This window comes from Nestor notabilis, unplaced genomic scaffold (assembly GCF_000696875.1).
Source record: "Nestor notabilis isolate BGI_N333 unplaced genomic scaffold, ASM69687v1 scaffold16768, whole genome shotgun sequence".
In the NCBI taxonomy this organism is placed as follows: Eukaryota; Metazoa; Chordata; class Aves; order Psittaciformes; family Psittacidae; genus Nestor; species Nestor notabilis.
The window spans coordinates 3130-25068 of record NW_009942047.1 but is presented as its reverse complement, the minus strand read 5'-3'; the positions used below and the strand labels follow the sequence as shown (position 1 = coordinate 25068).

The window sequence follows — 21939 nt, the reverse complement described above, 5'->3', positions numbered from 1 at the left end:
AACACCTGAGGAGTAACCCATCTGGCTATATTTCTCCCTTTTAGATACCAATACAATAGCATTTCAGGAACTTTTAGAATGTTCCTGTATGTCTAAATTCTGATTTCTACAACTAACAGGTATCAAGAAAAATACCCATTTTACTGGACAGTAAACTTCAGGGCTAATCATGTATGAAGAAACAAGTTTATGGTAAATATAACTAGTCAGAACTGGAAATGCAGTTTTAAGTATTTCTATAATAACCAGTTTTTCTCAGTTTATCAAAAACATAAAAATCATGAGATTATGAAACAGTCACCTTTTCCTTCAACACAGATTCATGAATCATGTAATAAGTGGTAAAGTTTTTAATTCCAAATTTGGAGAGAACCAAATTAGTAAGTACATGTACCACTTTTCACCTGAAATCACTTGACGCATTCCCCTCACTTGGTCTTCATTAAAATGGATAGTATAAAAACATGAAATTAGAACTATTTTGCCTGAAACTCTATCGAATTTACAAGAGGAGGTTCAAATTTATGTCTCTCGCTCATTTTAACCACTGGATGTTGAATATACATATAGCCTCCCAAGCACCTTTACTTAGTCTGAAAAACCTTAGCATTTACAAAAACTGATGCCAACACTTGGATTGCAATTCCTCAAATTCCTTTTCATCTCCATCTATGAGAATTTTAATCTAGAATCCCAGGAAAAAAGAACTGTAATATGAAATATAAAACTAAAGTACATTCTGCTCAAGTGTATCAAATCACAACCAGAAAATAGTCAGCTGTACTAAATATTTTAAGGTCTTACATGAAATCTAAAATGATAAAACTATGAATAAGCATCAGCATCATATCAAAAATTTTATTTCCTTGAAAGAAAGTATAGTCTAATTAACCCTTTTTCAGACAACTACAGACTAGAAAATTCATAAGTTTAAGTCAACAATTCAAAAGGCATTCCAGTAAGACAAATAATCACCGATTTTAACGATCAGAATTCTATAATGTGAAAAACTGGAAATGAACATAGCAGTGTTACCTCCTGGAATAACATTAGCTTAATTACTTGGACTTCATACCACCCTGTTTGAGTAAACATAGTAGTGTAAATCTATAACTTACCAGTAATATTACTGTCTTTGAAATGTTACGTTTTCCCAACCTGCCATCCTCCATCAAACCTCTTTTAAACAAGCAGGTTTACTTTGGGGTAGATTCCAGTGCTACCGCTTTATTATTTTTAGACTGCTTGACCACAGACTTTTACTTGGTCTTTTACTTAAAAGTCCAAATTAAAAATTCCTCAGGAAAAACATCTTTGTAATTACTTGAATCCGTTTTGCCCACAACAGTAAGTGGTAAACAAACCCCATAAGATCCCCTCTTTCCCCAAAACATACCATGAATTTTCTCATCCTATTTTCTCCTTCTGTCCCACTGAGAAGGAGAGTGAGTAGCTGGGTGGGAGTCTGGTCCTTACCCAGGGTTAACCTGTCACACCAGTGCATGTGACTCTGGAAACAATCTTTTGACTTACTAGAAGTAGTACGTTTCTTTTTTTCTGGGCTTCCTGTAACTTCCATTTCTGTTTCAGTGCCCTCATTGGCTGCAGTTGCTGCCTTTTTTTCTGCTGCCTTTCTTTTTTTCTGAAAGAAAAAGAAAAAAAAAATAAAAAAAAAAGAAGAAATGCAACTGAACTCAGGAGCAGAAAAGACCACACAACGTAGAAAATATCTCAGTCTCACAAGGTATTCCCTAATTTTAAGCATTATTTCTCCACACATGATAAAATGTCTCCAGTTGTAGAGAAAATGTATTCATATATTAATGCAATACTAGTACTAGGCAACAGAATATTTAAAAGTTCAGTTCCCCCATCTGCAGATTACATTAGGAGTTGAAATTTGAATGTATGAAAACACAAGTTTTTATGATCAAAACCTATTTTTTTATTAACACGGAACAACTGTTACAAAAGGAGCAGTCTGAAAAATCTTAACACAAAAAACACTTTACCCAAAGTTGATGTTACACCTCATTAAATTCAAGTTTATCTGGATCCTTGCTTCTTAAGGCTTTGCGCAGCTTAAAAGTAGCTAAACACCCACTGACAGTACATTATTATTTTTTTCTGATAGCAGCTATGGGTTCTGTTCCAAAGAGAGGTACTTGGGAAATCTGAACTCTGTTCAAGGTACATTATCTTCAAACCTCTAAATGGATAGAATTGTTATTATCTGTGTATTACAATTAATCTCACTATTGCAAAATATTCTTAAGGTAGTTAAGGAAAGATTATTTTTTAAAGCCACATGATTTTTGCAAAGGATGAGCTGACCTGTATCTGTATCCAACACAGATGAACGCTGGAAGCTTACCTTTACTATTTTCTTTCTTTTTTTTTTTTAATTGTGTGAGACTAGAGCTTTACTAATACAGCTTTAAAAGTGGCTACAACTTCACATAGCTCGTGAGAGAAGGGGAGAGTGCATTACATCCTTCCTTTCCAAAGTGTTGCTTCATGATTACCATCTAAACCCTGCTGGGCTGAACAGATTGGTTCGATAATTACATACAATAACTGCAGTGGGCAGGTAACCCTCAGCTGGCACAGGGCAGCTCCCCTGTGAGAACTTCCATATGCAAACTGCACTGATGGAGTGCATTAGGTACATCTTTCCTGCCGGTGCACAGGCCTGATTACCGCCAGCCAAGACTCCAAGGTTAGCATGTCAGCAGATTTGTGATGCATTAGGCAGGAATAAACACAGACACTTTTGTTCATTCTGACCAAAATTAAGGAGGACTATTTTAGCACTGTACTCCTTTTATATCAGAGATAATGCATTCCTCCCAATTGTACTAGAAAACATTTTAAATGCTCGTCAAAAACAGATACCCAATACGTGCTGCACAAAAGCAAAATACATTTATCTTGTTTCCAAGCTTATGTAATAAAAAGTGGTTTCTTAATCTTGATTCACGTGAATTACATAGCAGCAGAAATCAGGCAGCATTCATCTGACAAAAGCAACACCTGCACATCTGAAGCTGAACATTAGAAAGGGCCACAAATCACTAAGATCCATATTTTTCCAGTTTAGTTTGCTCCTAATATTTCCTAGCAACTCGTCAGCACTAAAGGAAAGTAAGATGTGGTCCTTGTCCTAAATAATTTGTCAAGAGTTGCATGTACTTCCTTGAACACATGGTTCTGTTAGCTTCTTGTTTTGCTAGAATTATTATAAAATACCACACACATACACCATTCATGTAATTTACAGGAGATGGAGAGAAGGGGAAGAAAAAACCCCACAACCTCCAGCAGCACTATGGACTGTGTTTCATTTACTTATGTCTGGGGAAACTTGAGTCATGATACAGAAAACAAAATGTTAACTTTTAATATAGCTATTAGCCAGATACCAACACTGAAGAATGACTGAGATTCCAGAACAACCACGCCTGTGTGCAACATATAATGCACATCATTCAGTTAGTTATATACAAGCTGAAAGCACAGGAGACTCCTACATTCTAAGAATTTATTCATGCAGAATCTAGAAATATTGTCTCCTAATTATGAAATAGTATAACTCCAGGACACCAAATAACACTGTTTTAAGAAAGCATTATGGTGGCTCACCCCAAAGGAATTGAAGAGTAAGTGTCTTAAGACATGTTGAGATTAAAAGATCAGTACAGCCAAAATGCCATAAATACTCTATGGAAGAGGTCAGAGTCTTCTCAAGGGCAGATGCCAGACTTCATTTTTCTTTTCCAAATTAGACATTAAGCATGCCAAAAAGAAATTCAGCATGTGCTAGAAGATACTGGCTTTCAGAGGCAAGATGCTACTGATCAATGGTAAATTATCTTTATGGAAAGCACTTTCTAACAGAGTTTGGAATCTGGAGCTTATCTTTAAAACGGCCATCACATTGAGCTTCCCATCGCAGCTGAAAATACATATAATTTTAACCAGCATTCTGTGTTCTTCCTTTCTTCCTCTGTATATCTAAGTGTCCAGCCATTCTCAACTAGCCCAAATCATCTTCTCTCTGGAAGAAAAACCTTCCCAAACATGTATTCTGGGAAGAGAGACAGCCTGCTGAAGACTCTCTTCCTATTTATTCTTGAAGTGCAACATACACCCTTGGAAGGAGGACTGACACCATGTATTCTTGTACCCTAGCAAATACCACAGCTGTAACAAGGCCTAGAAAATCCATCATGGGTTGAAGAGTCATCTGTCCCGGTATTTGGTCAAAAGCAAGCAGGTTATGTCAAACTGATTTCAAGGGAAAAAACTTATTCTGTCCACACGCTTTAGCAGTAGCTGATAGGAAGTACTTAGCATGGTTCCTCAGAGGGTGAGGGGGGTTTTTGGTGGTTTGTAGCTATTGTTGGTTTTAGGTGTTTTTTTCAAAGAAAAGAAAGAAACCCCATGTAAAAAAACCTAAGTCCTAATTGATGCTAGTAGGCTAGAACCTACGCAAAAGTATTATCTCACCTTTTGGGAATGGTCTTGACTAATATTGACTACAGAAATTAGATTTTTGAAGTTTTATTCCATTGGAAATGTGCGCCAGCAATCTCTGCTGGACAAGGACATTAAAGGTCACAGATGTTGGCTCTGCAGCAGGCCAACTTATTCAGCAAAGAAACCAGTCAACCATTAAAAACAGGTTTGGTTTTTTTTCCCCAGAATACAGTTCTCAAGCCATGTCGATCCACAGGGGGAACAGAAGAATTTATGATAATGAACTCTCCTTTTGGACAGATCTTTAGATCCAGTTCAGCAAAATATTAGTATAGAGACAATGGCTGTACAATTTTAGCCAAAGTACCATTTACTAAGCAAAAAGAAGAAAAGCTGGACATGTACCCTTAGAAGACTTTAAAATCCTGCAGTTTTTTTTCTCTTATGCTTTTTCCCCATCTTTAGCACCCTGCTGATCAAGTCAGTAAGCAGGCAGAATTCTTGTACTATTATCCTATATTATAATTCTTAGTTCCCTGGTTCACGCTAAAGGAATCAACAAAACTGCCCACCTGTTATTAACAAATGCAAATAAGTAACAAATGCACTTTGATGTACAGGCTAATATTTATTGTTCCCTTATTTGACCATTTTTAATCGTTACTATTAAACTGTTTTAACACATGCTTTCCTTAAGGCTTAAAAAAGTTCTTACACTGTACTCAAACGGGAGTCCATATCTATAGTTTAAGGCTTCTTAAATACAAAGAATAAAATACCCCCAGGCTACCACTATAGTTAAGACTCATGAATAACATATTAGACCATAGTGAATTCAGTATGTGAATTCCAGAATCAAGCACTTGGCATAAAGAGGTATACTTAGAACTAAACTGTGAACTAGTCATGGAAATATGAAACGAAACCTGAACTTATTTTACCTTACATGTATTTTGATCCACCTGGAGTTTTAACAGTTTAAAGAAAATAAGTAAATTAATGGAATGTTCATCTGTTCAAATGTTATTACACCTATGCATTCTGCCATCCAAGGTATTGTATATTATGAAAGTACACCTATAAATATCATTCTCTATTAAGTTTTAATAACAATTACTGAAGTTTAAAGAGAGAAATAATGTAAGAGTTGAACTTAAACATTTCAATATATGCCTATTTTCTACCTGATACAGTTACTGCACTTACTTCCAATACCACTGTAATATTTAGCTCAACAATGCATTAAAAGCAGACATAATTTTTTAGAGTAAAAACCTTTTGTGTGGGATTTGTTTGCAAGTCTCCGTTCTCTGACAAGCCAAAGTCAAGTACTCCATCATCTTTTTGCCCAATGGCCTTAAGACCTTGCAGAAGTATTTCTCGGAAATGCTGATAAACCGGTTTCTCTTCGTAGCTGAGTAGTTTCACCTTTTCCATGTATTTGGCTATTTCATCTAAAGAAATGGTACCTCCAATTAATCTCTATTTGAAAACATTTTAATCATTCACTTTTACCACCAAAGAGTCAGAAATTATGCATGCACTACTTATGCTATTTTTTGAAATGGTTATTTATAAACTCATAATTATGGCTTTACTACAACATATTTCAGAAAAAAATTATACCAAGGTTCATTACCCAGTGATGACAGCATCACTGTTTTTTACATGTTCATTGCAATGAAGAAAAGTCAGTTGTAAAAAATGTAATAGGCCAATCTTCACCAGTGAATGATTTTTTGCATGGTATTTCTTATGTCTGTATTTTAAAATGTTGAAAAGGAAGCTCAGTATTCTCTTAGAACTTTATCAGTTCAACACTGAAACACACATTAAAAAAAAATACATTAAACATTTGACTACAGTAAAAAAAAAAAAAAAAAAAAAAAAAAAAAAAAAAAAAAAAAAAAAAAAAAAAAAAAAAAAAAAAAAAAAAAAAAAAAAAAAAAAAAAAAAAAAAAAAAAAAAAAAAAAAAAAAAAAAAAAAAAAAAGAAAAAAAAAAAGGACCAGTGAAAACTCTCTTCTCATCAGCTGGGGTAGCTGCAAGTAACTAAATACTTAAGATTCCAAGAATGTGTATTTCTAATAGTCAAGCTTTTTTAAAAAAATAAATCTACTCAGCAAATCACCAATGCCAAATAGAAACAATCTATGCTATCTTTCAAATCTGCTTTACTTCATATTTTAAATCTCAAATCCCATTGTGAAAAATAAATTTAAACATCTCGTATTTGCAAATACTTAATATTGTCTTTAGTCAGAAGCAACAGTGTCTGCAGTTTGTCAGAAGCAACAGTGTCTGCAGTTTGTATAACTGCAGCCAAGAGGAAGAGTCTAAACTTCTCTTAATCAACAATCTAATTCATGTCACATTGTTGCTTTGATAAAAGTAGGAAGAAAAGTAGGTACAAACTTAAGCAAACAAGGAGGACTTAATGAAACAACAGATTAGAGCACAATGCCCAAGACACACCTCTCAGAAGGTGACATACTGCTGACAGTATGACAACTCTTAATCTTATGTAGCAACTGAATCTATCTGGTTTTATTTGAATGCGGAGTAGCACAGCTTTCCCTTGTATGCATTGAACATGCCCCACCTTAATATGAATTTCAGAGCTTCCAGCTACTGTCTAAAGTTGCCTACAATTTAGTGATGGGACCCAAACCGATTGATGGATTTTATTATTTTAAAGAAAAAGGACACTAAACCAAATTATTAGAGAATGCTTACCACATGGTACAAACCCAAGTATTTTAATTAAAAATGGTTCTTCTTACCTGGTTTGTTTTTGCCAGGAAAGCATTTGTCCATCAAAACTGAAATATCTCTACAGCTGAAAAACAAAATTATTCAAAACTAGGGATTATTTCAAAGTTTGGATCTTGCCATGTTTTGATAAACTTCTCAGGTACCTAGCTTGGGCCACTGTCAGACAGGAAACACTAACAGATAAATGTTTGGTATGACTTAGTACAGCCATTTTTAGGAGTGCAGTATTATTGAGAAGCTTAAAAATGCCAGGCAGGCTATCTGAAATATGGTCAAGTTTTGCTCAACAGCTTCTGATTCTTATAAAAGGGTGCAAGTAGAAGACTAGAACTGGTCAGTTTTAAAACCTTGTATACCAATGCTCTCACCTCTTCCTGCTAGAGGACTCTTCCTCTAGCCTATATTATGCAGACCAGATCCCCTGCCAAAATAATAACTAAGGGGAGGGGGAGGGAGCAGAGCTTCACTAACATTGATGGAGGTCAAAGTGTTAAAAGTAGAGATAAGGAAGCCAGATACAAATACTTGTTAGAGACACATACTGCTATGCTGGGACAGCTTTCTTCATATTAAATATCTGACAAGAGAGGGTTGAGTGGGGTTGGGAGAAAGATGAAGAAATGTAACAGCAAGGGAGAGGTACAAAAAAAAAAGAAAACCAATTTTTAAAATTCCTACATTAATAGCCCTTTAGGTGAAATGATGCTCAAAGACATTTAAGAGCCACCTTTAGCTCTCATCTCTGCCACTGACTTCAGAGCATGGTGTTACAAAGGCTATTCATACCCCATGCTTCTCCAGAAAGAAGTAAATTGGGACTAATGGTTACCAGCATATTTCTAAGAATGCCTTTGGGCTTAACCATAGCAGTATTCTAAAGCAACAATACCGTGGTGGATAAATAAGCATGCAAAAGAAGATAGTAGAACAGTGCAAATGAAGTATAATTATGAGCCAAGGATACATGAGATACGATGAAGAGAAACTGGGGGGGTATACAAAACAACAGCCCACTCACCAAAAGGGGATATACTGAAAGTACAAAGCATTTCTACACTAAGACATTTTCATTCCTATTTTTAATTCCAAAAGAGAAAGAAAACAAGTAGTTTCTCACCCAATTTTTGAGTCTCTGACAAAATCTGGATCTTTCAAATTATCCTCCCATGGTAAATGGCCACTAATCCAATGAATCATACAGTAACCCAAGATCTCCAGATCACCACGTCTTGACGGTGCTAAATATATATGCACACACAAAAAAAGGAACCATAAGAACACCTAATAAAGTATACACAGTTTAACAGCAGTTAAAATTTGTAAATATGTTAAGACAACAGAAAGCCAATGCTAACAATGCAACACTACTGCATCCATTACTTAGTTATTCATTTTAGCATGAAAACAAGAAAGGAAAAAATTATTGTTCCAACATCTGGAAGGATACCTTCATTTTCAAGTCTTTTATCAATCTCTATCTTCTATTCAAGATATGACATGCTGCAGTTATCCCAATTTGGGAAGCTCTTTAAGTACTCAGATGGTGGAAAAAATAGAGCAAGTTAGTGAAGTGATTGACTTTCTGTTCAAAACAGTTTTTACTTCCCTTCTTCTGTAAAAAAGTAATAGTGCTGAAACGCCACCTCCTGAAAAAAGTATTCCACAATGCAGAAATATTCTCTGTGGCTTGAAAACTGAATAGAGGACAATAAGCAATCAGATGCCTAAGCCTTACCAAAAAAACCCCAAAACTAGGCCTGTTTTTCTATCTGGATCTCAAAGGCACTGTTCCACTCCTACTTAGTTAATAACAAGCAATATACTAAGCATCTTAACAGTCTTGAGAAATTGAGGAACCCTATTTAAGAAAGTTACATTAAAAATACAGTAAATTAATACCAAAGTAAAAGCCAGTAAATGGAAAAAGAGAAAATGCCAGCATCACCCATAGAAAAGAAAAAAATACTTTTATAGATTCAGAAACCTCGTTGTTTACAAAACTCAAAGCAAATAGAGTCTTCTGTATTTATAAAAAGGATGCACAAATGCCTATCTTCGAGAACATTTTTAGGCCCTTACCTACACCTTTGTGTGCATCAATACTGGTATATTCAATAGTTCCATCATGACACCTTTTGGGATCTTCTTTATAGGCTTTGTGAACTCCTTCAGGACAGTATCGGTAGGCAAGCCCATAATCCACCAAGTACACCTAGCAATTTCCACAAAGAACTCCAAGATTAAAAAACTATAAATACAAAAAAGATTGCATATAACAAATGTAAGTCCCAACCATTCCTCTAAATTCTTAAAAAAAAATATTAAAAGTGGTGAGGTTTTCAACTTTAAATGATCCTTCCTCAGTGCTTTACTGATAATACTATGTGTGATTTTAAAACGTGTCAGATAGGTTTTGTGGTTTTCCACGTAGCAGTCTGATCTGGAGGTCATTTCATGCTGATGCAGAGGACAAGTAAAGTAAAATTGGCAGTTATAATTGGTAAGATTAGATGTAAAAAAAAAAAAAAAATAATAATAATCAGAGTCATAAATATACTCACTGTCCCCTGCTCTCTTTAAAGTCAGCTGTCCCATTTGAATACTACTTCATACTATTACTTCTCACTAACACCACATTTACTTCAAGAGAACTGAGATTATTTTACTTATTTCATAAACTCAAACATATAAGCAAGACAACATACATAATTCTGAAAGTCTAACATGCATTGTTTGAATAGAAACGAGAGTTAAATATGCAGAAAAATGAGACTCCCATAAATCAAGTGGAACAATCAACACTTTAAACACCAATTTTTCCAAGTAACAGAACACTTATCTGATGGTTTTCTTGAACAAAGAAATGAGGTAACAATGCAGACAGGCAAACATAATTTACCAGTGTGCTATATAATTTTAAGCTTCCACCTGCAAATACTTATTTGTGAGTCAATTTTTTTTTTATCTTGAGAATTTCTCTAGAATATTATTTAGGCCAAACAGTCAATTTGATAACTGTCCAGCAAAAGGCATAAAAAAATCATAGAATATTAACTAGATATAAATGTCAAGCAGAAATAATATTACCATATACATTCTTAAAAATGAGCTTCTGCTAGATTTCACAGGTTCAAAGCACTGCCATGTGTTGTCAAATAGAAGGTTTAAAACATGAGGAATAAAATGCATCAGAAATACCTGATTAGGGTTCTTGTAACTCAGGAGAAGGTTTGAGGCCTTGATGTCTCCATGCACATATTCATGCTCATGGATGTATTCCAGGATATCAAGCTAACAAAACAAGAGTCATATAAATGCAGTACCCAGCTCCACCCAGCAGAGGACCTGTACTCAGCACAAAAGTGTGATTTAACTGAAAGACTTAACACAGGGAAGATGGGTTGTAAAAATAAAAATACATTTCTTAAACTTACTATTCTCAAGCCCAATTGCAGTACAGTTTTATGGGAAAAGTGCTTTCCATTCTCCTCATACATCTTCTGAAGATCTCTGCCAAATCGGTCTATTATCATAAACCGGTAACTAAATTCAAGGAGGAAGAAAAAAACCCCAGCAAAGTTACTGAATTGTACTCAGCAAAGTATTTTATTTATGTGTCAATTGCACAAACTACTGATTGAAAACATATCTCTCAAAAGATAAACTGCAGGTAAACAGGAAACACATGTGGGAAATGTTTGAGTTGGGTTTTTTTAATGTTGTGCATCAATTCTCAACTTTTTTACAGGTGCTCATCAAAAGTTCATCTATCAAAAGAACTGTTCTTTCGTTCTGACTAATTATGCAATATAATAACAAGTACTCGCAGAGGAACCTATATGTATTGTAATTTATTATAGGTAAATCCAAGCATTAATTACTTACAGAAATACATTTTTTTACTTTATAAATGAGTAAATGACTTAACATCGTGACTTGAAATCTGTTGCGACCTGTTTTGAACCTATTATTAAAACCAAAAATCTCTCAGTTGCCAAACGTGTTCTGATACTTGTTACTATTGCCAAACTGGTTCTATTACTGTAAGAGCTCAGAGTGGCTATATCAAAGAAACTTTCTGCACTTAACACTGCAAAGAAAAGTTTATTGGGGTGGGAGAAGGTGTAAATCACTGTCATGCTTACTTTTGCCTCTCAAAAGTAATGTTTGTACATTAGATTAAAGTTGAGAACCAACTGAAACGATACTTCTGACATACAAGGGCATACATACAAACTGCCCTATGTAGTGGTCTGCACAAGGAAGCCTGGCTTACTATAAGCTGCCAGAGAACTGCTCAAACTCCTTTGTAGCACAATTGTTTAGAGAAAGCCTGCTAAGAAACAAGGACTGCTACATAAATAGACATAATATACAACATTTAGCCACAAAAACCTTTCATGACACAGAACAGTACTAAAAACTATACCTAGACTTTAAACAAATTTAACATGAGACTAGCAATTATTCTAGCTCACATATTAACTCAGAAAGACTATCACTAGGCAAAAAAAAACCCAACAGATTCTGGGAGAACACTAAGTCCTTTATATGTGTGAGTGAAAATTCTCTTTAAATGTACACCATATTAGAAGAAAAAGTTTAAAGATAGTCATATTATTAAAGGACTTATAGACCAGAAGTTGACTTTATTTTAATTCAAAAATGAAAAGCTTCTAAACTACATATATACAGTATCAATATATGACAGCAGTGTTCAAGACAAATGAAAACTAAATAACAAAGAATGTAATAGACACAAATACAAGCAAGGAACAGAATACAGAGAAAACGTATCTATTCTTTAAACATCCCATTATAAATGCAAAACTTCATAGCAGAAGTGAACATGAAGATAGATGGAAAATAATATCATATAAAGTAAATTAGGTTAAAAGGTATAGTAGGTGTGGATGAAATAAATTCAAGTATATGCCAACAAAAGATGTATTCACCTGTTTCCATTTTTTTCATGCAAGCCAGAACCCCAGTATCTTGGTACACCTAAATACTGCAGTTTACGGGACTTTGTCCACTCCCGAACTGAAAATACAAATAAAGATAAGTTCATGAAATTGCATGGAGACTTATGTAAAAAGGGAGTACTTGCAGCGTTTACAGTTTCTGCATACATGTGAGCTGCTTATTTCATGAGAACTTGTATGCAAAGTGTACTGGAAAGATAATCACACATCCATCATAGGGACAGGGACACAACTAAAGTTTCAATTTAGACAACACCAGCAACACAAATATTAAGAACATCTTACCAAAAAAACCCTAATTTTACCATATGTTTGAACTAGATTTCAGTAATTTAAAAATAATTTTTAAAATTACCTAAAAAAATTCTCTTAAAAGTTTGACCTTACTTCTGTAGGCTCTATTTTCCTAAATGCTTGTAGTTCATTAAAAACATTTTAATAGACTGCTTACTTTCATCTGGCTTAGCAGCTCGCATGTAGAACTTTAACTCAGTAAAAAGAGGTCCATTCTGGCTGGGTTCCTTTAAGACAATTTAAAATTAGTTAAAACCTGTTGTAGTAGTGCCTAACAATTATTAAAAGCTCACAAAATGTAACATTCACCCTATAAAGAAATACTGTTTCTCAAATGCTCTACCCAGTACTGATAAATTCAATAAATATGTTCTTTTTATAAAAGAAGGTTGCCTCAAAAAAAAAAAAAAATTATTATAAATTGCTTAAAATTAAGGGTATCAAAGAATCCTTTCCGATAACAAAAGATTAAAGAATACAAATTAACTGAAATATATAGAAATATTACCAATAATTGGCAGCAAAAGTTTAGCAGAGAACATCAAACAACATTCATTATCTCAGATTTTCCAAATTAAAACTGGATTGCATCAGTTGCAATAGCTATTACCAAGCCTAAAATAACACCTGAAATGATCTGATGGAAAAAATCTTGACAAAAGTTAAATTCTTGCCAAAAAGATGGTATTTTGTTCCCTTCATACATTAGTTATCATGATAAAATTTACAGAGGATCTTCCAATTACCTTAAACTAAATTATAACCATACCTATTTTGACTTAAGAATCTACCTTGTCGTGAAGCTAACATAAGGTATTTCAGTTCCGTTTTCTAGAGACAAATCTATGGTAACCATCTATTGCAGCTAAAGTGAAAGGGAAATTTCTTTGAAAACAAAACACAAACCCACACAACTAATTAATTTAAACTCTTGCAATTTCTAAGTGATTGATTTTGAGATAAGCTTAAGCAATTTATTTTAGTCTAATTACTCATGTATGTCCAACTTAATTCTACCTCAGTGAAAATACCTGTTCTGGAATACCTTACATTTTAAAAAACTAACAAAAAAATCAAAACAAAACCAACTACGTATGAGATTCCTGGCAAGGGAATCCACAAAGAATACAATCACATGATACTAGCAAAAGTTCCAAGATATAAATATCAATCTTAAATGGTTTTAGTTGTAACTTTTAAATGCAGATTTACTGATCCAGGAAATTGCTACAGGCCAGAGAGTACCACTCAGCTCATAGAGGTTTACTGCTGTCTGACATTAATGAAGCTGTGTAAAGAGATAAAAACGCACTGAGGAACATGGACCTTAGTGTACTCCTGATGTATTGCCTCAGAGGCAGAGTCCGAATGAGAACAGATACAAGCTTAGACACCACTCCTCGGCCTCGATACTCAATCACAAAGCTACCGCCTATCTCCACCTCACTTTCTCCAGCATTACTGCCCTGATAAACAGTGAAGCAAAGACAACAGTTTTTGGCCACTCCTTGTGGTACAGCAAAAAGGAAAAAAAAAAAAAAAATATGACTAAAACCAAAACAACTAAACCAACTGATAAATGCACATGAACTTTGGTTTATGCATGTTCATTTTCAATTAGTTCATTTACTCACTACAGACAACAAGTTAGCCATACAGGTATTATATATACAGAGGAGAAGGGTTAAATAGCTCAATTCTTATACTGTGGTTACCTTGAACAAATTTTACTTTGACCTATTCATTTGTTTCTGTGTAGCACAATCCATTAATACTCTAACTTAATTTGAATATATTTTTTATTCAATTTACATAGTTTTGAGGAATGTTATTTTCTAACTAAAATAGAGCAAAAAACTGTAGGTATTAAGAATTCTTAAAATATTTACCTTTAAATAAATTATTCCACAAAAAAATATGTTTCAGTGCAGAAAAAAAATAAAATACTTCTTTCTCTAGTCTGCAAATGCTGAAAATCTGGTATCTTTCCATATGAGGGATGGATAAATGACTTAGCCACAAAACAGATCTTCATGTTGACTATGAAGCTGTTTCCACATAATACCATTAATTAATTCTACATACAGATAAATAAATGCATACATTATCTTAAAAAGGCTCACATAATGATATCCAATATTTGCCATACTAGTCATCTTATAACCAGAAAGTTTTCAAACACGAATTTCTACAACTTTATGCCCAAGGTCATTCTAAACACATGATTTGCAAAACTGAAATTAAAGTCTAATTAGAAAAGATACCATACTGAAAGAGATCATGGAGTACACATTGGAAACCCAATGAATTTCTTCATGTAGTATTTAAAGAATTCTGATCTTTTCAGTCAGCAATTTAATGAAGTGTTATTAAACTCTGCATCCACTCCTGAACAATGTCATCTGAAAGGTCCACGTTAAAAAGCATTTCTTTTTTTAATAAAAACTGTGATTCATTTTTTACTGCTCAGATATCAATACTATGAGGATATGTCAAAAACTAAGCCAATTTCCATCCCGCTTTAATAGCTTAATTTGAAGAACATTACTACAGAAGCACATATTTTGTTAAACATTAATAATTGTTCAAAGCTGTTAGCCACTTCGCTTCAGCTGATGGATCAACTAACAATAACAAAGGCATCAGAAAATAGCCTCTTATGCGTAGTTGTGTTACACTAGACTGCAGAGGCATAATATGTTATAGGTCATTTGTGAGGGCAGCACAAAGACCAGGGCTACCTTTTAGTACCATAAAGGCAAAATTGTTAAGGACAAATTAAAAGCAAGTAGTCATCTAGGAGATCAGCAATGGAGGTATTTACAAATTGCTGCAGTAAAGTGAATCTAGCATAAATGCAACCCAAAAGTAATTGTGACTTTTCTTATATTCAGAGCCCACAGTGGAGGAGAAGAGAAGCAGATGGACAGGCTTCAAACTCCAGGAAAGAGGAGGATAGCAATTATGCACAGCATAAAATAAAGCAGAGCTGATGATTCCAAAACAGGCCACAGGTCCTACGTAATAGCCACCTGCCCTACAGGTTGGACATAAAAAAGCAGGTTGCCACCATGCCACAGCTGCAGGCTGGGGCTCCTCGCCTACGTGGTTCCTGCCCACAAACACCTCAAGGCAGCAGTACACTGCTATTGAAAGTGCAGCACTTTTACCATTTGCATGGTAAGCAGTGTGTTTTTCACTAAGTGACCAGAGTAAGTGAGAGGGTCATCACCAACAGTACCTTGGGGTGTCTGAACAGTATCAAAACCAACACCCTAGAATTTCCCTGTAGTCAGCAGATATAAGTATCAAGATTAAAGGCACATACTAAGTGAAAGGTATTTTATTCTAAATAAACCTCATCTTTTCGTTTCAGGAACAATGTTAAAAGTACTAACATATTTACATAAGGGCCAACTATTGCAGTAAAGTTTTACAGTATCACCATATAGTTTAATAACTAAAATATTAAAACATTGCAGTTCTGTACTGTGCTGAAGATTATTTTTTTTTTTTTAACATTGTGGAATTCTTGTACAGTTTTCTGGTATTTGCTTTTGTCTCATGACCAAAAGTACCACCAAGATAATGAATGGCCTGGATCTACTATGGGTATTCACACATTCCTAAGTTTTTCACTAAGACTTTACTGGGGAATTATACATAATAGTAAGATCTATACAAAATAATCTAGCAAAATTTAACAAAGAAGACTTTATACCTTAGGAAGAGAACATTATGGTCAAATCAAGTTAAATAAATCATGTTTTGAATCTTACAATAAAAAAAAAAGAAAATTTCAACTAATAATAAGATTTTGCTGATTTTCTACAATGGGCCATCAACAATGCTTTTTCCTCTCTCTAATCATGAGGTTAAAAAAATTTTGTGTCAATGCCATTTTAATTTAATCAAAATTAGAAAATATGATAAAACATTTAAAGGACTTAGTATCCGTGGGGACCTCGGGAATCAAAGTTTTGCTGTTTCTACTCCCAAGCCATCTGTTAGCTTACCAACTTCCAGTGGCGAGCAACAGTACATACAGACTCACTGTTGAATCACAGAAATTCTCTAAAAACTAGCTAGATTCCATTAATTTTGTGATGTTTGGGCTGTTTACAGTAAGCACCAAATGAAACAGAATCTGATCCATTTCATGAACCTTTTTCAACTCTGCTCATGTTCCATTATCCCCCCTCATTCACAGGAGTCTCAATTCTCAGCAGCATTCCTCTGTATCACTACATTTACTTCTACAGCACTAAGCAATTGTATTATTTTCAGTCAGAAGATGCTTTAAATTATACATGCTACCCTAGAACAAACATTTCCAAGTTGTGAAGTAAAGATTCAAATGCTGTCTTACCACTTTTGCAATATAAGGTGCACCACTGCCAACCGACTTTGAAGAATTAGCATCAGCTGTTAAAAAGGAAGCATTTATTAGTAGTACAAGAGAAAACTGTCACAAAACATAACTTATTTGCTATGCAGCATGGCCAAAAACCCCACAAAGCAATTAAGTACTGACATGAGTATATATCAGTACCTTAGACTTTGGTAATATAACTATTCTATTCAGCAAGTCTGCTCTATAGCAATATGGTCTTGCATTCTCCCTTCTGTTTGAGTAGAACAGGCAGTTTACTAAATAAAGTTCTCTTTTTATTATTCAATAACTTTCTCCTAATCAATAGCATTTCTGTCATTTTCTAAGACTTTGATGAACATACATAGTTGTGGGCATAAAGACAGAAAACACATTCTCTCTCCTATTTTACAATGTCACATATCCAAAAGAGACTTTCTGTTGCTACTAAGCTGTTGACATTTGTGACAGAAGATATGGGTATGAAGGACATCAACTTAGGCAAGCACAAAGCACAGGAACAGTCAGGAGCACAACTTTGTGCAAATGATGGAGAAGCAAACAGAGAGCAAGCTTTGGCTTCAACGAAGCAGGAATTCTTAACACAAAGAACTACACAATTTGAGTGAGCTAGAACTCCAGTATCAGTAAATTTAGTAGCTCATTGAGCACGGCTAAGTAAGTAGTAGAGAGCTTTGGCAAGAAGCCACTCACTGGTCCTGTTTTTCTTCTTAATCCACCTATACTGGGGTCTGTTCATTATGAAAGCAGGATAGATCATTAATTTTTTTTTTTTTTTCAATTCAGTATGAATTCAGTGTAACTTTTTCACCAAGAGGAGGAAGACCATAAATGCATAGCAAAAGAAAACCTTATTATCATGATCACATTAACTTTAGTCCCTTCAAAATTGTTTGGAAAGTGACTAGGGGCAATTAAGTTTTTTTAATTCCCTGAGGTATCCTCAAGACATCTCTTATCTATTCAAGTAAGAAAATAACAGAGATACTAAATATGGAACACGATCCACTAAAAGAAATTTTCCTTAAATTCACAAAAAAAAAAAAAAAAAAAAAAAGAAAGAGCATTACAAAACAGGATCTGCACTACTGCTTTAAACTGTAAAGTCCAAGATTTCAGTTTGCTTTGAATACTGATTACATTAAAAAAAATAGCGTATGACATGTCGGAAATTCACAAAGCAATCAAAAAGTCAAAAGCAGCACCAAAGTCAAAACCAGCCAACATACTGGCTGATCAGTAGCCTTCATAGAATATACTGAGACAGTTTTGGTTCAGAATTTGTGATAGAAGGACACTTATCCAAAAATACCTTCTTTTGGTCAGACAAAAAAAAAAAAAAAAACACCCAAATTTAAATAAATACTAAACTATCCTTTCACTGCTAAAAAGTAATGAATTAGAGGCTGGGTTAAAAAAGGAAAAAGAAAAAAAAAGATCTGTCACTGGAATCTCATACAACCACAGTGCTTACAATGACAATTTGTCCACTCTTGTCCTTTTTTTCCAACTCTGTGAACCAAGTTAAGGTTCTAGTAAAAAAGATCACTTGGAGACACTCCGTGTTTCTAACTTAGGGTCAACTTTCCAGCACTTTGAGTAAGGATAAACATCTCGCTCTCCATTTTAAAGCATTATCAAAGATAACTACACTTACCAAGGTATATGCGTCCAAAGCCTCCTTGCCCTATAGGAACACCTAATTTCCATTCTTTTCTTGATGTATCTGTTAGAACCTCTCCCAGAGCAAATAATTCAGCAAGTTTCCTTTTTGCAGGGGCTCTTTTTCCAGCAGTTGTCTTCTTATATGGCATTTTCCCTGGAGGGAAAAGTGGGAAGGGAATGAAATACAAAACGAAAGAAAGCATAGGTTACATGCTGACCAGGCTTATTTTACGTAGAAATCCATTAGAAGGAAAAAAAAGCATGAGTAGTTTAAGTTTGAATTTGTTTCTACAAAGATACTTTAAAAGAAATATAGAAAGTAGTTTCATTGGCATGAATTCTAAGTGAAAACCAACTAATTTTTCCAGGAGGCATTACAAAAAAATTTGTCATCAAAACTCTTCACAAGGGAAACCTATTAGAAGACCCTATATAATACATCCTAGAAAAAAAAAATCTCAGAATATAACATACTTAATCAATCACAACCAATCATAGATCTGAACTTGGAAAAAAGTAAACTAATGAAATAAAGCTCATCAGTTTTCCTGGAGGGAAACTTGCATATTGAAGAAGTGTCATATAGTCCAAGCCTTCAGTAAGAGTATGAGGAATTCCTCTTTGCTCTAAAAAGTACCCAAAACATTAAGCTATTCAAACAGTTAATTATTTTTTCTCCTACAGAACTACAAGCAACAAAAACAAAAGTCTGCTTATTGTTCACAAGGCAGCATTTAGTAGATCATCATCAAACTAGTACCTAACTACCTATTTTGAGATTGTCACCTGCAAACCTCAGGTCTCAGATAAGCGTTATTTCCAGACTAACTTAATGGCCCGCTGGACCCAAACATGTACATCTTTCTGCAGAACAGGCCTCACTGTGAACAAAGAAATGTTTTGATATTTTAGCAGAGTAAGATTTTGATTCAGTAAAAGAACTTATAGAATATGCAGCCATGGTATGGCAAAAAGTGCACTAGATCTCTTCATGTTGAAAAGTCTTCATGATCTGTTTTACAGAGAACTGATCTTTCCCTCTAACTTACAAAGATAAAAGTCATAAAAACAGTGCCACGGTTATTTTCTAAAAGATACCATTCTGAATGGTGATATTTTAATATTATTATTTGATTTTGCTTGGGGAAGCAGGAAAGAATATTAATATACAATTCAGGAAGTTTCTGAATAGCAAAATCTCTCATGGTAGTCTTAGCTACTCAATTTAATAACCCTAAGATAAATGCAGTTACTTAACATCAGTTTTCCTCTTTTAGTTCTAATGTTCCTCTAGGACTTTAATTTCCCAAATAGAAAACCAAGTAAGTATGACAGCTGTTCCAAAAGTGCTCCCCCCTCTACAAGCCTCTTTTCTGACTGGGTAGTATTTTTGAGAAATTTTCTTCCCCAAATAATATCTGTCACCCAATACCTGAAGAGAGCTGTCCATATCTATTTCTCTACTTACTAAATGCAAGAAGAACTGTCAAGTTTCCTGAAAATTATATTGCTTCCACTAATATTCACATCTGCAGCTGTGATTTTTCTCCTTCCTAGTAGTTGGCGCAGCACGGTGTTTCAGCTTTAGTCTGAGAACAATGCTGATAACATACCAATGTTTTAGTTGTTGCTAAGTAGCGCTTACCCTGATCAAGGACTTTTCAATCTCCTGCTGTGCCAGTGAGAAGGGGCACAAGAAGCTGGGAGGAAGCAGAGACAGGACACCTGACCCAAACTAGCCAAAGGGGTATTCCACACCACAGTACATCACGCCCAGTGTATAAACTGGGGGGAGTCACCCAGAAGCAGCAGATCACTGCTTGGGTGAGGCTGGGTGTCAGTGGGTGGTAAGCAATTGTACTGTGCATCACTTCTGGTTATTGGTTAGGTTTTTTTTCCTTCCCTTTTTAGTTTTATATTCTCTCCCCTTGTTAATTTCCTTAACATCAGTAGTAGTTTTATATTATATTTTAATTATTGCACTGTTTTTAACCCATGGGATTTATAGTCTTTCGATTCTCCTCCCCATCGCAACCGGAGCAGCAGGGAAGAAGGGTGGAGAGTGACCGAGCAGCTGTGTGGTTCTGAGTTACCAGCTGGGCTTAAACCACGACAGCTCTCCATACGTGGCAGATATAAAAGAACCTGATCGGAGAGTACTAGGCTCCAGCAGCAAGCAGTCTGCAGACACCAGTCATTCAATATAGGAATAAATGCAGAAGAGAAGTTATATCATTCCATGCCAAAGAAAAGTTCTACTATCTCAGAGTCCTTATTAATCTAAAAACTACCTCTGTGTCATAGAACCACATCTAAATACCTACTGTGGTTCAATAAATAACAACATCACAGGAAGAGATTGCTATGTATCAACACGCACATTGCACAAGCTTCCTCAGTATCACAAAACAGGATGTTTTAATTCTGCATTACTTTCCCCTATTTCCCCTTCTACACAGTAACATTCTTCCCTATAACCAAGGTACAGTTTTGACATTTTACACTTAAATTTTAATACTGACTTTACCTGCAGCTTCAAGAAATTTCTCTCTACACCTCTTCAGCTCATTGAGGTTTTTTTGGTTTTTTGGGTTTTTTTTTTTTTTTGTTTGGTTTGGGTTTTGTTTGTTTATTTGTTTGTTCATTTGGGGTTTTAATTTTTCAAGATGATACATACTGTAATCTCTTAGAGGAAGGTTCTTCCTCCAGATTTTCTACAGAAGAAAAAATAAGACTTCCAAGCACTAAGAGTAATTCCAGATAGCTCAACCAAGACCATACCAGTGAGAACATAATGGTGTGAAAGCACCAGAAAGAACACAACAAGTGGTAGGAATGGCTACGTGTGTTGGTATCACTTACAAGAGCAGGCCAAAAAGATCACAGCAGACCTTTAAGCAGCTTCTCAGGACATCCTGCTCAGGAAAAGGATTAAAACAAAGGGCAGACTGAAAACAGTTGAAGCAGTAATGGGAAAATAGACCAGAAGCCTGGATCCCCAAGACTGACTCAGAAGAAAGCACAAAATTCAGCAGTGTTGCCTAATGACTCAAACATAAGACAAGATCACACTCACTGTCATCTGTACATACATACACAAAATAAGCATACTGTCTTCAAGCTATGAACAATACAAGAAACATGAAGAAGGCCTGAAGGACTGCATCACTTGACCTCTGAGTTACTACAAATAATTCTAGTGAGACTTGGACAGACGCACTCAGCTGCTTGAATGCTGGACAGGTTGCTGCCCAGTAAAAGGAAAATTTGTAGCCTCTTTTTCAATAAAGCCAGCAAGCCAGTGAAATAAAACTAGTGATATGCTTCACATCTTGACATTCACAGTGAG

General features: G+C 34.8%; 1 protein-coding gene across 2 annotated transcripts in view; it reads right to left on the bottom strand.

Moving 5' to 3' along the window:
• VRK1 (vaccinia related kinase 1) overlaps positions 1–18740 on the bottom strand; it is a 28017-nt gene extending 9277 nt beyond the window's left edge. The window contains exons 1-12 of one of the 2 annotated variants that reach the window (XM_010021200.1): positions 18583–18740; positions 16902–16957; positions 12690–12759; positions 12209–12296; positions 10688–10796; positions 10452–10544; positions 9333–9465; positions 8371–8491; positions 7262–7317; positions 5755–5933; position 4765; positions 1534–1623 (exon numbers count right to left, since the gene is read on the bottom strand). In XM_010021200.1, coding sequence (XP_010019502.1) covers positions 1534–1623; position 4765; positions 5755–5933; positions 7262–7317; positions 8371–8491; positions 9333–9465; positions 10452–10544; positions 10688–10796; positions 12209–12296; positions 12690–12759; positions 16902–16957; positions 18583–18739 — 1153 coding nt within the window. In that variant the 5' untranslated portion in view covers position 18740. Of the gene's footprint in view, positions 1–1533; positions 1643–4764; positions 4766–5754; positions 5934–7261; positions 7318–8370; positions 8492–9332; positions 9466–10451; positions 10545–10687; positions 10797–12208; positions 12297–12689; positions 12760–16901; positions 16958–18582 lie in introns of both variants that reach the window. The other variant, XM_010021199.1, reaches the window with a different exon arrangement.
• Between the last annotated feature and the right edge of the window lie 3199 nt (positions 18741–21939).